The sequence below is a fragment of the Aethalodelphis obliquidens genome, unplaced genomic scaffold (assembly GCF_003676395.1).
Source record: "Aethalodelphis obliquidens isolate GAN/ISIS:26980383/991018 unplaced genomic scaffold, ASM367639v1 scaffold7, whole genome shotgun sequence".
NCBI lineage: Eukaryota > Metazoa > Chordata > Mammalia > Artiodactyla > Delphinidae > Aethalodelphis > Aethalodelphis obliquidens.
In genome coordinates, this window is record NW_020837951.1 from 391036 (window position 1) to 408566 (window position 17531).

At 55.0% G+C, this 17531-nt stretch overlaps 1 protein-coding gene and 1 long non-coding RNA gene across 2 annotated transcripts in view; both read left to right on the forward strand.

The window, feature by feature from the left end:
• The first annotated feature begins 46 nt into the window (after positions 1-46).
• LOC113619439 (uncharacterized) lies at positions 47-3872 on the forward strand. Its single transcript, XR_003432382.1, has 4 exons — positions 47-310; positions 1562-2427; positions 3521-3591; positions 3751-3872. It is a non-coding gene; the product is annotated as an uncharacterized LOC113619439 (long non-coding RNA).
• Positions 3873-3938: 66 nt separating this feature from the next.
• PNPLA7 (patatin like domain 7, lysophospholipase) overlaps positions 3939-17531 on the forward strand; it is a 32908-nt gene continuing 19315 nt past the window's right edge. The window contains 9 exon segments of the mRNA XM_027104076.1: positions 3939-4505; positions 5902-5993; positions 6173-6313; positions 7776-7935; positions 8833-8875; positions 11357-11738; positions 11826-11842; positions 11936-12016; positions 15558-15707. Of these exon segments, the coding sequence (XP_026959877.1) occupies positions 4239-4505; positions 5902-5993; positions 6173-6313; positions 7776-7935; positions 8833-8875; positions 11357-11738; positions 11826-11842; positions 11936-12016; positions 15558-15707 (1333 nt within the window). The 5' untranslated portion in view covers positions 3939-4238.

Genomic DNA, 17531 nt, shown 5'->3' on the forward strand with positions numbered 1-17531 from the left:
ATGTGCAGCCTTGGCCCTGCGGGGGGGCGGGACCTGTGGGGGCATGGCCAATGCTCGGGGAGATCCCGCGTCCGGGCGGGCCGTCAGGAGCGCGGCCGTGGGGGGCGGAGCTTCGAGGCGCAGGGCCGGACGCCGTGAGTGCGGACGTTAGGGGCGGGGCTTCGGGAGGAGCGACGGGAGTGCCGGGTGTCGGGGGCGGGGCGTCAGGATGGAGTGACGGGAGCGCGGGCGTCGGGAGCGCGCGATCCTGGTGAGTCGCCGCCGAGCGCCCCGAAGTGGCAGACCTGGGGGTCCGGTTCTGTGAGCAGAGGTAGCCATCCCCTCCCCCATGCATCGTCGGGACGTACACTGCCCCACAGGGCTGTCGCCGGCGACGCACCTCAACCCAACTGCCCCCAACCGGACGCCTCCCAACCTTACTGCCTCCAGCCCCGACTGACCTCAACCCAACGCCCCTCAGCTCGACGCCCCCCAACCCGACTGCCCTCAACCCCGACTGCCCCCAACCCCGATGCCCCTGCAGCTGAACGCCCCCCAACCTGACTGCCCTCAACCCGACGGCCCCATAATCACTGCTCTCCAGCCCTGCGCCCTAACTTCCACGCCCCCCTAACCACCATCTTCCTAACCTCGATGACCCCAACCGCGCCGCCCCCGGCCCCCCAGTTCTCCTGCGCTCTGTCTCCTTCCCTCCCGTCCCCTGCGCTGTGGAGCACGTGCAGCAGCTGAAGGCGGTTTGGTTGTGTGGCAGGTGCTGGGGCCTTGAGCTCTGTCGCCTGTAAGCCTGGGAGGCGTGGGGAGACCGCCCTGGTCAGGGCTGGGCCGCAGAGCTCGGGTCAAGGCGTTGCTGGTCCTTGAGGAGACATCTGAGAAGAAAGGGTTTCCTACGGGGCCGGCAGGGACCTTTGACCAGTGAGCAGATGCAGGTGACCCTGCACCTACCTTCTGCTCCCTGACTTCTCCCGGTGGGATTTCGGAAGAGACAACCCTCTCTTACTGTTGCCCTTCCAAGGGACCTGGGAGCCACAGGGTGAAGGCCCTAGACGGGGCTCCTCCCTGCGGCACAGAGGCCATGTGAGCAGAGCTGGTCCTCAAGTTCACCACACCCCAGACCAACACACCCACCTCCAGGGCTCAGCCGCACTGCGGGGGAAATCCTGTGCACAGGCCACTAGGGAGGGTCTGGCTCACAGCCTGTAGTGGCCACGCACCCCTCCGCAGGTGCTGGAAATCCCTGCTGCACTAGGCCTTTGCCTGGCTGCCCACACTGGCCCTTGACTGGCTGGGAGAGGAGCCCGGGACTTGGCTGCAGTTCTAGGTTCCTGGGCAGCCACGCGAGGGCTATTTACAGAGAGGGAAGGGGCTCCGATTGCTTGTGAAAAGAGCTTCTCTCCATGGAGAACACAGTTTTTCATCAGGGTTTTCCTGTCAATAGAAACATAATTTAACGTGGACAGGAACCTGGGGAAGGGCTGGGAGACACTGCTTTGCACGTGAGCGTGAGGTGGTGGAACGTGTGCCCTCCTTGGAACCAGTCTCTCTTCTTTTGTTTCACTTTTAGCCATGGAGCAAGAGGGGGACGCCGGCCCAGAGGTGCAGAACCTGAGGATTCCAGTGAGGAATCAGCCTTAAAATTCCCAGTTATGGCCACTTCAGGACAAGGAGAAAGGGTCCTTTTAACATCTGCCCCGCAGCAACTCCTTGAAGCCTGCTGCATGTGGGGGTGGTGTGTGGGGCCTGTTTTCCCCTTGTCAGGGCTGAGGCCCTCCCTCCTCTTCCCCAAGGTCACTCTTGTGAGTTCCTGCTTCCCCTTAGGAAGTCTGCTTGCTTTGTCTTAGGGCCTTTTACCCGTGGAACATATATAGCCACATTACAAGGGCCTTTATCTCTAAACCAGAAATGTAGATGCATTAAAACCGTGAAAAGCTGGAAAGTCTGAGATGCCTAACCACAAGAGACTGTATAAATAGGCCTGGGGCGTCCCCGTGACCCTTCCTGTGGACAGCCCTAGCTGCCCCCCAGGGGGTGGCTGAGCTCGGAGAGACACACTTAGGAGGAGGGTGCTCATCTGCTGCCTGGTGGATGTCGTCTTTAGCCAAGCACGCAGTCTGGGCCGGGGGGCCTGGACGCCTCACTGTGAAGCAGAAGCTCCCACTGCTTCCATCTGCCTCCTGAGCTGAGTTCAAAGGGTTGAGCTTTCTGAATCACTTCCTTATTCTGTCTCGATGTGACATTCTGCTTTTGAAATGCTTTTCTGAGCGCATTGATTTCCTTGGGTTTTCTGGCATCGATGCTGTGTGTGATCCTGGCTCTGAAGGATCAGGCAAGCTGCTTTAGTCCTTGGCACTTGTGTAGAAACTTGAAAGGATTAACAAGTCCCCCCACCACTCCCCCAAAGCCATCCTGTTCCTGGCTGCTTGGAAGGAGGTATGTGGGTACCAGGAGGAATGGAGCGTAGCTACTTGTTTGGCTGGTTTCTTCAGCTTTGGGGGGAATCTGCCAGCATCCTGTGTATGGGCGGCCCCAGCCGTCTGCCCACTCACCATTCCACACTCACTGTTCTCTCTTTTTTAAAATTAATTAATTTATTTTTGGCTGCGTTGGGTCTTCATTGCTGTGCCCGGGCTTTCTCTAGTTGCGGCGAGCAGGGGCTACTCTTTGTTGCGGTGCACGGGATTCTCATTGTGGTGGTTTCTCTTGTTGCGGAGCACAGGCTCTATGCGTGCGGGCTTCAGTAGTTGTGGCACGTGGGCTAAGTAGTTGTGACTCGCAGGCTTCAGTAGTTGTGGCACACGGGCTTAGTAGTTGTGGCTCACGGGCTCTAGAGCGCAGGCTCAGTAGCTGTGGTGCACGAGCTTAGTCGCTCTGCAGCATGTAGGATCTTCCCGGACCAGGGCTCAAACCCGTGTCCCCTGCACTGGCAGGCAGGTTCTTAACCACTGCACTACCAGGGAAGTCCCTCACTGTTCTCTCTTACCTTCCTTTCTCTCTCCCTGGGGTCTGGGCTTCTGAAGCCCCTTGTTAACTCCCCCCCTGGGAGCCCTTCTCTGCTGTGAGCTGGTATTTAATGCTCTCAAAATCCAGTTGACTCCTTAGGGTTTCCCAGCACTGCTGCTGTGTGGGCTTCTGTCTGCCCCGAGGCCAGCAGCACGTGGTTCTGTTGGTGACGAGAGGGCACTGAGAGGTGGCCTTTGTACCCACTGTGGCCAGCCGGGCTTGCTCCTCTGGATTTGCATCCTGAGGAGCAGGAAAGCTGAGGATTTAGGATTCAGATGCGTTAATGATGCCTGGAGCATTTGTTGTCAACACAGCACAGCTGCTGGCCCTGCCCAGCCATGCTGTGGGTGGCGCTGCACCAGAGCAAGTGGGCTCAGGGGACCTCAGCGTCCTGGAAGGTCGCTTCTTTCTGGAGGTCTCCAGGGCTGCTGACTTGTCCCTGACCCACAGCTCTGTTGTTACTCCCTGGGGAGCCAGGGCCGTGCCCATCCTGGCCCTTCCCGACTGCAGACTTCCCCCCTAGGCGTGCTTCTACCTGGCCACCCTTCGGTCCTGGGGTCTGCAGCTGACGGAGCAGCGTTCCCAGTCCACCAGGTGACCACCTCACTGCCCCCGGCTAATGGGCGGGCCCCAGAATCAGTGGCCTATTGCACCCTTGGCTGCCCTGGGTCCTTTGTGTCCAGCCTGTGTCTGGGCTTGGGAGGGGCCTCATGGCACCTTGCTGACGGGTGCTCTATCTGTGACCTCACCCAGCTGGTGGTTGTTGCAACTGAAATCCTCCTGGCCCTGGCCCTGGACCTTATCGGCATGACCATCTTTTTTTTTTTTTTTTTTTTTTTTTTTTTTGCTGTACGCGGGCCTCTCACTGTTGTGGCCTCTCCCGTTGCGGAGCACAGGCTCCCGACGCGCAGGCTTAGCGGCCATGGCTCACAGGCCTAGCTGCTCCGCGGCATGTGGGATCTTCCCGGACCAGGGCACGAACCCGTGTCCCCTGCATCGGCAGGCGGACTCTCAACCACTGTGCCACCAGGGAAGCCCGATGACCATTTTTTGTGTATAGAAGTGTTAACTGATTCCGTGAGTATCTTGCTTCAGACTTTAGCCCTAGGGGGACCGGGAGGAGGGCTTGAAAGGGTGGGGGAGGCCCGGGTGGTGGCTTTTGTTGGAAACTGCTGGCCTGTCCACGAGGCTGAGCTCATCGGATCCATGCAATTCGAGTCTGTTCTGAACTTCCTTGGCTCATGTTTCCAAGAAGAGTGAAGTCCCGCTTCCTCTGCAAGGGTCTGTCGCAGCCCTGGGACGAGGTGCTGTGTGACTGGGGGCGGGGCAGGGGGCGGGGCCAGGCAGGGGCAGGACAGCTTAGTGTGTACACGTGGCCGCCTCGCGGGTCCCAGCCGTGCTCAGGCAGCCCCTTGGCTCCCCTTGCAGGACAAGGGCAGCCCACTCCTCAGTACAGGTTCCGGAAGAGAGACAAAGCGATGCTATACGGCAGGAATATCATGAGGAAGGTAGCTCGCGCTGCAGGCCCAGGCCTCCTCCCCCTCAGAGGTGTCGGCACCGCAGGCCTATGCCTGGGGGCTGTGCAGCGGCTCTGGGGCTCGGGGAGGGTCTGGGGAGGGCATGGCTGGGCGGAAGCATTTGGGGAGGAGGCCCCGTCACCCCGTGAGGTGGACATGAACTGGAAGGGAGGACAGAAGCCCCCCGCCCGGAGCATCCCTGACGTGTGGCGGGTGGAGGGTCCTGGCTCTGGTGCTGAGATTGCTGGTCCAACCAGGATTTGGGGCCAGGCTCCGCGAGGGGGAAACTGCAAGGCCTCGCTTGCCAGTGTCAAGACCCACCTTGGGAGGAGCAGCCGCGTCCAGCCCGTCCAGCAGCCGGGCCCCCTGCGCCCTTCTCCGCCTGAGGGCAGGAGGTCTCAGCAGACTGCCTGAGGCTGCCTGTGCTTCAAATGCACGCTTGAAGCATTTGCTGGTATTTAAAAATATCTTCTCTTTGTTACTTTCCACGAGTTACACAATCGATTCGTGTTCTTCGTGGGTAAGCTTGAGCTGTCGATGGGGAGTCACGTGGGTGTCCTCACGTGGCTCTTCCTCCTCAGTGTCAGGCGCTGTGGGAGGCCGGTCGGTTGGGGCTGCTCTGTCTGGCGGGCGGGCGCGCAGGGACAGTGGGCGGGCCCCCCGCAGGCTCGTGCAGGGCCACATGGAGTGACTCCCTGCAGGTCTCAAAGGCACTCAGGCGTGTGTGGTTGGGTGGGGGGCTGTCCCCTGGTGACCCTGCCGAGGACTGGGCAGCGGCAAGCTGGACCTGGGCTAAGGACAGGAACGTGGTCCAATGAGGCCAGGACGCCTGGGAGGGAAGGAGGGGTTGTGGTGACCGCCCACCGACAACCACAGCTGGCACCGTGGGGCAGATGCAGCTCGGGAGCTAGGGGACAGCAGGGGGCAGTGGCTGCCCGAAGAGGCTGGCTGGTGCCTGGCTAGGAGCCAGGCCCTCCGCGCTCCCCGGTGCTGCTGTTTGGGGCAGTCCGGTGGGCCTCGACTGTGGGGGAGGGTGAAGAGCCTTCCAGACTGGGAGGACGGTGCAGGCACTCGGGTTGTCGTGTGTGCCAGCGTGACAGGTGTGGGGTGGAGAGCGTCAGCCTTCTAGGCAGAGAGGACGCAGGGCTGAGGACTCAGAGCTCTCAGAGCATGGGCTGTCTGGGGACATGGCCACGCGGTATCGCTATCATCAGCGCCAAGGATGGTTCCCTGTGTGCTGGGCAGGTGAGCAGGGTGGGGCCGGGCCGGGATGCTGGTGTCGGGCTGCGGGCAGGCCAGGTCCTGAGGGCTGGGACCGACCCTGAGGCTGAGAGCTGGATCCACCGGCTGCAGGGTCCAGACGCGGCCTCCCCCTTTCTCTCTGCAGGTGACCACACTCCCCCACGCGCTTGTGGGGAACACAGCTGCCCCCCGGCAGCAGGCGAGGAAGAGGACCAAGGTGCTATCTTTGGCCAAGAGGTACTGGGGGTGCCCTTCAGACTAGGCACGTCTCAGCTGCCTTCCCCAGTGGGCGCTGGGGAGGCCGCGGACGTTGCGCCGCCCGTGGCTTCCCTGCCATGGAGTTCACAGCGCAAACGCCATCTGCGTTTGAACCCCTTTGGGCTTCTGCTCCAGGTGCACGTCTCTCTGCTTTGTAGCATCCTGCGTTTCAAGCAGGAATACCCCACCCTGCAGCCAAAGGAGCCCCCGCCCTCCCTGCTGGAGGCCGACCTCAAGGAGTTCGATGTGAAGAATTCTCACCTGCCGTCAGAAGTCTTGTACATGCTGAAAAATGTTCGGTAAGAGAGAAGTGGACACGGGAGGCCCGCCATGTGCCTGCGGCTGTGCTCCGGGGACTGGCTGTCACCTGGCCTCCGAGGTGTCCTTTCTCTGTGGCCACCGTTGGTTGTGTCGACAAAAATAATGAATAAACAACCTATAATAGGAATAAGAAGAGTTTTATTTGAGCCAAACTGAGGACTATAGCCTGGAAGACAACCTCTCAGATAACTCTGAGGAACTTCCCCAGAGAAGCATAGTTTTTGGCAGTTTTATGTCTTGTCAGAACAAAGAACATTAAGCTAGTCAGGGATACATTCCTTCAAGGTTTCAAAAAAAACAGATAGCAGGTACATGGTGAGTCAGTATGGCCTCGGCACCTGGGAAGGGAGTCTTAGCATTGAAGGAGAACGAGCATTGGCACCCTAGAAAGGGAGGCATTTAATCTTTATTTTTTACGTGGACGTTTTGTTGTTCTTGTTGTTTAATATTTATCTATTTAATTTATTTGTTTTTGGCTGCGTTGGGTCTTTGTTGCTGCGCGCGGGCTTTCTCTAGTTGCGGTGAGCGGGGGCTGCTCTTCACTGCAGTGCGCAGGCTTCTCATTGCGGTGGCTTCTCTTGTTGCAGAACACAGGCTCTAGGCACACGGGCTTCAGTAGTTGTGGCACACAGGCTCAGTAGTTGTGGCACACAGGCTCAGTAGTTGTGGCTCGCTGGCTCTAGAGCGCAGGCTCAGTAGTTGTGGCGCAGGGGCTTAGTTGCTCCGAGGCATGTGGGATCTTCCCGGACCAGGGCTCGAACCCGAGTCCGTGTCGCCTGCATCGGCAGGCGGACTCTCAACCACTGTGCCACCAGGGAAGCCCCGGACGTTCTTTACTTCTGGCCGATGTGCCCTTTAATAATTCAGCAGACGTACAATATGTGTTTGATCAGCCGCAACAGGCTATTCTATCTAGTGAGCGTGAAGTGGGAGTTAACTCACGTGTAAGCCAGAATGCCCGCCCCCGACCCCAACATGTGAACACTGCTTTCATCAGTTGGGAAGTCTTCTTGCCATCGCCGCCCTCCCAGTGGTGAGTGGAGCCTCCTCGCCGGTTCTTTCGTGTGTCTGTCTGCTTATCAGAGTGTTCACCTTCAGGGCGACACGGAGCGAGTATGGGAAGCGTGTGGCTGGATGGAAAATTGCAAGTCTGGTTCCCCGTTTCTCCCTGGAAGCCCCGACTCCTCTGTCCAGCGCTTCACTACCTGCCCTCGTTTATGCATCTGGTTCAAATTCACGCTCACGGCCTGAGAGTTCTCTGAGCTCATGGAACGGTAGCTGATGGAAATGCCTGCAGCTTAGGCTTCTGTCCTGCTGGTGCCTGTGCTGTGGGCTCTGCAGCTCTTGAAAGCTCGCTCTGTGGTCTGGCCGGCAGGGCTGTGGCCTGCGCCCCTTCTCCCCTCCTTCCTGCGGGTGTCCCATGTGCACTGTTTCTTAGAGGGTCCTGGGTCACTTTGAGAAGCCACTTTTCCTGGAACTTTGCAAACACATGGTGTTTGTGTAGCTTCTGGACGGGGAGTACGTCTTCCGGCCAGGGGAGCCAGATACCAGCATCTATGTGGTGCAGGACGGGCGGCTGGAGGTCTGCATCCAGGATTCGGTGAGAGCCCTTGGGTGGGGCAGGGCTGGGGTCTGTTGTGTTTTCACTTAGAGGTTTGCCCCCTTTAACATTTGTTAAGTTTTCCATTGAAAAGTTAGTACCAATTTTTATTTTATTATATTTTATTTTATGTAGATAGGAGATTCATATTTTATTTCTCCAGTGGCACTTTTACAGTTGAATATAAATTAAAGGCCTGCTTGCCCACCAAAGCCAGGTTCTTTAGGTGGTTCAGTCAAAGAGGTAAGACCTCTGGCTGTGGCTCCCATGAGAAGCGTCCACTCCTTAGCCCAGGTCTTGGGATTTTGCCAGCCTTGAGTTCATCAATAATTTCTTCAGTATCCTTAGGTGTCAGATCCTCATAGTAGTTGTCATTTCTTTGAACCATTGGTGCATTTACACAGGCCCCTAAATATTCCATTTCTATAAGAGTGAAAAGTTTGTCAAGTGTAGTCTCCCTGACCTTTATTCCAAGCTTTTTCTGAGTGGCCTCCAGTATGCTGTCAGAGTTTCAAAGCATGCAAGGATAGTAGTGCAAACTTGAATATGATTCTTTCCAACCGCTTTTTGATTATACATTGTATAAAAAGCTGCTTCTTCATATATTCTCATTGGAGGTGCTTGTAACTTTCTGCAGCCTTGTTCATAGCAGAGATGGGCAGCCATCCATTCTGCCTTTGGGCTAAATCCAGGACTGGAAGTACAGCTGCTGCTTTGTGCCCTTATGGGGAGTTTTTTTACAGCTGCCTCTATCCTCTTGTACTCTTCCAGTGTGAAATCAAGTGGAGTATCTGGGTTATTCTCAGGAGTGTCTCTGTGCACAGATAAGCCTCCTCCAGCTCCATTTTGCACCACCGTCTTATGCAAATTTCCTTGTATGTCTTCCCCCCTGAGCAGCGAGGCCACCTGTGTAGGCTAGCACGCCGCGGAGAGAAACATGGTGAGCCAAACTATGGGCCTTCGGAGTGCAAAATTTAAATTTTTTGTTCTTTGGAGGAAAAGGCACATTGGACCACAGCTGCCCTTGACGCAGGTGTGTCAGCTTCTGCTGTACAGGGGCTGTGCATGGTGGCTCACCTCTGCATTTCCCCAGACACATTGCAAGCACTTTTTAAAAATTAATTAATTAATTAATTTATTTATTTTTGGCTGTGTTGGATCTTCGTTGCTGTGCGTGGGCTTTCTCTAGTTGCAGCGAGCAGGGGCTACTCTTTGTTGCGGTGCGCGGGCTTCTCATTGCTGTGGATTCTCTTGTTGCAGAGCACAGGCTCTAGGTGCGCAGGGTTCAGTAGTTGTGGCTCGCGGACTCTAGAGCGGAGGCTCAGTAGTTGTGGCGCACGGGCTTCGTTGCTCCGTGGCATGTGGGATCTTCCCGGACCAGGGCTCGAACCTGTGTCCCCGGCGTTGGCAGGCGGACTCTCAACCACTGCGCCACCAGGGAAGCCCACATCACAAGCATCTTGCCGTGTCTCTCCCACTGCCTTGGAACCCCTCAGTGGTTGGGTATTGATCTATGATGATCATTAGCACCCTTGCCTTATTTTTGGGTTTCAGGCTGTGAATAGTTTTAACTCTAAGAAAATAATTCAGCTGGAAGCTACCTCTTTGTTTCCTGCCACTGTTGACTTATATGCTTGAGTCACAGTTGCCAGGGGCACCTATAGACCCGGACTCCTGAGGGCTTGTGGGTTTATTTGCCTGCTGGTGGGTGACGCAGCCTCCCGCCGCAGACACAGTGAACCCTGGACTGCACGAGGTCGCCCCCACCCCGGCCACGTGAAGTTCCCGCCTGCCGGGCCCTGGGTGGGCCCTGACCTCGCACAGCTCCTGCATGGTCTTCGGGCTGCTAGACCACAGTGTCGTCAGGGTACAGGTCTCACGTGTGTCGCTTTGTCTGCGGGTGACCTGGTGGGACAATTAGAAAAGGCGTGGCTTTCGTCCAGTCTCCTCGGGGCGGGGCCTCCATGTCATCCACCTGGCAGGCCTTCACCAAGAGGGCCGGAGCCTTTGGGCCAGATGGAAGGGCTCCTGGACAGTGAGACCAGTGCCAGGTTTGAAGAAGTTCACAGCGGTTCCCTGGGTCACACTGCGGTGAAGTTCCTATACTAAATCACCAGCATCACATGGTTTTCTTTTTCTTTTAATCCAGTGGAAAAATATGTCAAAATACTATTGTTTATACTGGTGGCTAGGGTTTGCATTTCCCTAACGACTAAAGATGTCGAGCACCTTTTCATGTTTTCATTGGCCTGTTGTGAACCTTTTTCATTTGATGTAGAAATGATCACTTTCAAAAGCTTTGATTTAGAGCTATTGTTAATTTGTAATTGTGATAATTGTATCATTGTTGTGATATTGTAGAGATACGACTTCAACTATTAATGGATAAAATGCTATGTTTGGGATTGTCTTCAAAATTTTGGGGGTATGTGTGTGAAATAAGATGGGTGGAGCTGGGTGATGGGAAGGGGGGGTCCACTGTATTCTTCTCTCTACTTTCGTGTATCTTTGAAATTTTCCATAATAAAATGTGGTTTGTAAAATTAGCTCCAGTTGGGCTTCCCTGGTGGCGCAGTGGTTGAGAGTCCACCTGCCGATGCAGGGGACACGGGTTCGTGCCCCAGTCCGGGAAGATCCCACATGCCGTGGAACGGCTGGGCCCGTGAGCCATGGCCGCCGGGCCTGCGCGTCCGGAGCCTGTTGCTCCGCAACGGGAGAGGCCACAACAGTGAGAGGCCCGCGTACCGCAAAAAACAAACAAACAAAATTAGCTCCAGTTAATAGTTTGTTGCTAGATTAGTTGTATATAAACCAGACTTCTTTTCAGCTTCTGTTTTGGACCACTCTGCTCAAACTACGTCTTGTCTCACGTCCTAAAATTTGGACAGTTTCACTTGCATCTTCCATGGGTCTTTGACACCAGAGTCCTGGGGGTAAGAGAGGGTCTCCAAGTTAGCTTGCAGGTGGAGGGCTGGCTGGCAGGGGCTGGGGACACCGGTTGCTGTAGCACGAGGTCTCAGGGCCTGCTCTTTGCGTAGTCAGCCCAGAGCTGTCGGCTGTAGATGGCCAGGAAGTAGCCGGCGGCTGAGGCTTGCAGAGGCGGCGCCTGGTGTCGGAATCACCTCATCACTGCTTTCACCTTGCTCTCCGAGATACTTAGGGTTACTGAAGCTGACAGCGGCTTCTCTTTTCGAAAGTGATGCGTACTGCATGCAAGAGCCACAGAAGCAGGCTTCCTGTACAGTACATCCTCTCCCATCTTGCGAACTTTAGCAAATTAAAAAACTTTTAACTCACTTTACTCATGCAAAAGCCCTTAAAAGTAAATTACAGGTATTTTGACATTCCAACCTTAGATACTTGAGTCTGCAACTCTAAAAATTTAGAATATTAACCAAAATAGCATTATTATATTTAAAAGGTAATTCTTCCTGGATATCATGTAAAGCAGCCCATGTCCAGCGGGCCAGGCACTCAGCATCACGTGATGACCCTCGGCTCTGGGGAAGGCCCTCGTGGCCTGCCTGCGGGCAGTCGTGGCTTCCCGGTGCTGCCCCGTGTTTTCCGCCTGGGGATGAGAGGAGATGCCGTCCCGGGCAAGGTCCCAGGCCACGTGCCCCGCACCTGCCTGCGACCAGACAGCAGCCACATCACCTTCCACTGCTTAGAGTGGTTTACAGCCACGGCAGTCTTGACACCGTGGGTCTGAGGCAGCGGCCCCCAACCTTTCTGGTACCAGGGACTGGTTTCGTGGAAGGCAATTTTTGCATGGACTGGGGAGTTTTGGGGGGATGGTTCAGGCGGTAATGCGAGCACGGGGAGCGGCAGATGAAGCTTCACTTGCGCTAGCCCGCCGCTCATCTGCTGCTGTGTGGCCTGGCTCCTAACAGGCTGCGGACCGCTACTGGTCCGGGGGCTGGGGACCCCTGGTCTAAGGTGCTTGCTTGGCGTCATGGTTTAAAGTGTGTGGTTGAGGTCTCTGTTCTTCCTCTGCCCCCAGGTTGTGACTCGCTGATTCACCTCTTGGGCGAGAAGATCCTGGTCAGCCTCCAGCAGGGAACTGCAACAGCTGGGTGCCTGGGCCTGCAACCTGGGAGCCCCGCCCACCCCACTCAGAGCCCCGCCCAGAGCCTCTACTTAGGTTGAAACCCCCCTCACAGTGTTAGAACTTTTGCTTTCAGCCGTCAAACACGTTTAAAACTATTCCCTCATCCCGGTGTTCCAAGCTTCCTCCTGGTATCATTTTCCTTCTGTCTGAAGACGTTCCTTTAATAATAGTCCTTTTAGCGCAGGTCTGCTGGCTACAGATTCTCTTAATTTTCCTTCATCTAAGACTGTCTTTACTTCACCTTCGTCCTGAAGGATACTTTTTGCTGGATGTGCAATTCTGGCTTGACAGTCCTTTTATTTCAGCACTTTAAACATTTTGTACCACTTCCTTCTGGTCTTCGTTGCTTCTAATGAGAAATCCAGACATTCACATTGTTCCCAAGTAGGTAGCGCATCATTTCTGTCTGGCTGTATTCGGGATTTTCCTTTGCCTTTACTGTTTGGAAATTTGATTTTGGAGTGCTTGGCGTGAATTTCTTTGGGTTTATCTTGTTTGGGGTTCGCTCATCTTGAATCTGTAAGTATATATATATATTTTAACTAAATTTGGAAAGGTTTCATCCTTTATTTCTTCAGATAGTCTCTCAGCCCTGTATTCTTTCTCCTCTTCTGGAAATTCACAGAAGCAAACGTTAGACCTTTTGTTATTGTCCCAGTGTCTCTGGGACACTGTTTGTTTTTTAATCTTTTTTCTCCATCTGATGTTCAGATTGAGTACTTTCTTTTTTTTTTTTTTGCGGTACGCGGGCCTCTCAGTGTTGTGGCCTCTCCCATTGCGGAGCAACAGGCTCCGGAAGCGCAGGCTCAGCGGCCATGGCTCATGGGCCCAGCCGCTCCGCGGCATGTGGGATCTTCCTGGACTGTGGCAGGAACCCGTGTCCCCTGCATCGGCAGGCGGACTCTCAACCACTGCGCCACCAGGGAAGCCCGAGTACTCTCTTTTGATATGTCTTCAAGCTCACTGGCTCTTTCCTCTGTCTTCTTGATTCTGCTCCTAAGGCCACCCAGAGAATTTTTAATTTCAGTTATTATATTTCTGCATTTGCTTCAAGACAGTCCATGACAGCTGTCTCTGTCTGGTTATGATCACTGCTTTATTGCCTCGTCAAGGACTTCCAAATTCTGTGACATGTTGTCTTTTTTTTTTTTTTTTTTTTTATTTTTGGCCGCGTTGGGTCTTTGTTGCTGTGCGCGGGCTTTCTCTAGTTGAGGCAAGCGGGGGCTACTCTTCGTAGTGGTGTGCGGGCTTCTCATTGCGGTGGCTTCTCTTGTTGAGGAGCACGGGCTCTAAGTGCGCAGCTTCAGTAGTTGTGGCTCGCGGGCTCAGTAGTTGTGGCACACAGGCTCTAGAGCACAGGGTCAGTAGTTGTGGTGCACAGGCTTAGTTGCTCCGCAGCACGTGGGATCTTCCTGGACCAGGGCTCGAACCCATGTCCCCTGAATTGGCACACGGATTCTTAACCACTGCGCCACCAGGGAAGCCCACATGTTGTCGTTTTTGTCTGTTAATTGTCTTCTCCTGTTCAAGTTGAGATTTTCCTGGCTCTTGGTATGCCTGGTAATTTTGGATTGCATCCTGTATTTCGAGTATTATGTTATGAGAGCCTGGTTCCCATTTAAATCTTCTATTTTTGCAGACTGTCAATGTGCTTATATTCACAGAGCATGTCCTGGCCCTCTTCCTTGGGCTGTGTTTGAATGTTAATTTAATTCTCAAGGCCTTTGCAGTACTGCTCTGGTCTGCTGTGCTTGTGTGCTACCCAGAGCCAGTGTGAAGCCTGGCTGGTATGCCACACTGGATTCTGTTCTCAGAGCCTCTGCTGTGCGATCCTGGCCAGTTTCATGTATGGGCTGCTTGGGGGTGAAGCCAGGACTTCATACTAGATCTAGAGGACTCCCTTGTCCACCTCCCCTCTCTAGTGCAGGGAATGGAGAGCTGGGGGCTCCACCCCACTGTGTCTATCGCCCCATGCAGGAACTTGGGGCCCTGGAAAGCCTCCCTGGAGGCAGCACCCAGTGCGGAGGGGGAGGCATGGACCCCGCTTGGCTGTAGCTGGGACGGGGCAGTGGCACTGCTACCCTTGTGGCATTAGTAGCGTGGTCTTCCCACGAGTCCTGGCTCGTCTGCACTCCTCTTCACGCCCCTCTGGGTCTCCTGAGAACTGTGTCCAGAGCCTCCGTGTAACTGGTGGCAGTGGTTAGGTGCAATATGCCGGCTCCATCTCCTTCTTGGTCAGAACCAGAACCTCCCACATGCCTTTCTTAAAGACTAAAAGAAAACTGTCAGAAGCTGGCAATAGAATCCCCCTCTGGTTCTACGTCAGACGGAGGGTTCTAACGTCAGAGGTCACTGGGAAAGAGCGAGAGGAAGGGGATTCCCCACAGAGAAGCTGCCAGAAAACCGGTGAAAAGGGGCCCCCTGCTGCCTCGCATGCAGCTGCCAACTGGCTCACAGCCCTCACTTTCTTGCCCTGCCCCCAGGTTAGCTCTTAGGGGCCCCTCTCTCTGCCTTCTGCAGCCCCCGCTCTGGCTTCTGGGTCAGGCCTTGCAGGAACCCACGCTCTATGCCTCAGGACCCACCGCTCCTCCCCAGGGACGAGACCAGCAGAGTCAGAAATGGATGCCCTTTTGGCGGAGCTGGACCCTCCTGCATGGCCGGCACCTGCACCTGGCACCTGGCCGTGCCCTTCCTGGTCGGGAGGGTCTGTGCAGGAGCTGGGCTGGCACAGCGGCCAGCCAGGGGGGCCAGGAAGAGAGCCCTCAATGTGTTGGGGCCCCAGAAGACTGGGGTCTGGCTGGGACGTGGGCGGCAGGAGGGGTGAGGCTGCCCGTTCAGCCACGTCCATGAAAACAGGAGGTGCTACCTGCCAAGCAGTAACTTTGTGTTGGGAATGAACTTCAGCCGGGGACGCTCGGACCGAGGCTGATGCGCTCGTGGGTCCACGTGCCCGCTGCCTCCGTCCCTGCTGCTGTGGGGCTTCCTGGCCTCACGTCTAGAGAAGGGGAAGCCTGTGGCCTCAGGGACAGGCACCCCAGGACCCAGCCCTGACCAACCCTGGGTTGTTTTGTGCCTCACCCCGGGGTCTGGAAACCCCACGCAGACGAGGTGGTAGATGTCGATCTCCTAAACCTCAGACTGTTTGCTGTCTCTGGAGCAGTCAGTGCAAGAACTCCAGGAAGGGGGCAGGTCGGAGGATGGGCCCTCCCCTGGCCGATCCTTTCGACTCTGCGTTTGCTCTGGGCCTCACGGCCTTCTCTGCATCCGTGCATCCGTCTCCCCTTCAGCGGCCCGGTCCTGGTGTGTATGAAACGCAAGGGCGCTACAGTGTGGTTGGTAATTTCAGCGGGAAAGGCGGGGCTCTGGCTGTGGGGACTCGGGGCCGACCCCGGTGCCTGTTCCATCTGCCGAGGCCTCTCGTGCCGTGGTGTCACCTAGAAACATCCAGGGACACCGAGACTGTGCGAGTGGCAGCCCGATCCCTCAGGCCAACGCACGCCCCTGTGCTCTGCAGGTCACCAGTTTGGGCTACATGCTGTAGGGAGCAAGTGGGACTCGGGGAACCCTGCCAGCAACCTCTCCACGGTGGCCGTCATGCCCGTGTCAGAGGATGTGCCCCTCACCACCTTCACCCTGGAGCTCAAGCACGCCCTTAGCGCCATCGGTAAGCCCTGCCCAAAGGCACCTGAGGTCCGGTTGGACCCCCTCCTCCTGCCTCTCATCCTTCCAGGTTCTCCTGAAAGAGCACTTAGTGTTGCTCGCAAGGCTAAACCCTGGGCAGGGGGTGGAGAGGGGTGCAGCGCTGGGGAGAGGACCGTCACAGTGAGACGGGCGCCTCTGGACAGTCTTGATGGGCAAACCCTATCTCACAGGGGCTGGTGTGAGTCACACTGCACTGCTCCTCCCAGCTGAACTCTGGGGCCTCCAGGGGCACAGAGACCCCTGAACCGCCCCCCCGCCAGCGGGAGCCCATCTTGGGGTGTGAGCCTGGGGTGGGTGCGTGCAGCTGCTCCACTACTCGGAGGGGACACCGCAATGGCTGGGGCAGCTGACTGACCACGTGGAGAACACCCGCAGCTGGGGTCAGGCAGCTTAGGTCATGTTCCCAAGTTCCACGGCTGTTAAGTTGGGGGCTCAAGAACAAGAAACTGAAATTCCTGAGAACCCTTAGAAATTCCCCAAATCATAAAGTATTCCATATTCTTAACACTTTATGTATATGTTTTTATAACTGTGAGCGACCATAGTAAGAGACAATAAGTCAATTTTCTGAGATAGGGCTATCCTAAAGGTTTCAGGGGTGTCTTCAAAAATGATATAACAATAGGTGCAATGAATGTTACATTACTATTATGGAACAATACGTTGTGACAAGAGTATGTATCTTAATATGGCGAAACGTCCGCTATCTGAAACAGACACTTGATAGTAGAAGGCATTAAATAAATGCCAAATGAAAATGATTTATGAAATTGAAGATACTACTATAAATGTTTAATATGTAAAAGTTACTCTCCAAGGGAAAATTTAAATCACAGAAAGCGTTAATTTGGATTCGTCTTGGTCTTTGTTTTATAACAAATATTCTGGAGGTAGAAAACATCATACATTTTTCAGTGACGTTGGTCAGACTGTCCAGGGCACACCCAAAAGATCTGCAGTTGCACAGTGGAGATGTGTTGATTCATAAAAGCTTATTCCCTTTTTTAAAAAAACAAACCAACCTTTTATTTTGAAATAATTACAGATTCACAGGAAGTTGTAAAAATAGTAAAGCGAGAGCCACACACCCCCCCCCCCCCTCCCAAAACAACAAACCCGCCCCCCCCCCCCCCCCCCCCCCCGCCCCCGCTGCCCCAGGTTGCAGCGCAGCATCCAGACCAGGAGGTTAGCGTCCGTGTGCTGCGCTGATGTGACATTCATGTGTGTCCACGCAAATTTCTATTTCTTCGAGGAACTGGGGATCTTGACAGGGATTGCACTGAACTGTTGGTGGCTTTGGGTGGCACTGACATCCTAGCAGTGTTAAGTGAAAGCAGGCATCCTGCCTCGTTCCTGATCTTAGGGGGAAGCGTTCAGTCCTTCGCCTTCAAGTAGGATGTTAGCGGTCAGTTCTTCACGTATGGCCTTCAATATGTTGAGGAGGTTTCTTTCTATTCAGAATTTGTTGAGTGTTTATATCATAAAAAGATGTTGAATTTTGTCAGTGCTTTTTCTGCGTCAGTTGAGATGATCATACTTCCCCCCCTTTGTTCTGTTAATGTGATTTATTACGCTGATTGATATTCATATGCTGAGTCATTCTTGCATTCCAGGAATAAATCCCACTTGGTGTGGTATGTAATCCTCTTAATACCCTGCTGAGTTTGGTCAGCTCCTGTTTCCTGAGGATTTTGCATTGTCAAAGGTGCTCGTCTGTAGTTTCTCCTGGCGTCTTGGTCCCACGCAGACTTTGGTACTGGTGGGGCGGGGCGGTGCTGGCCCCATG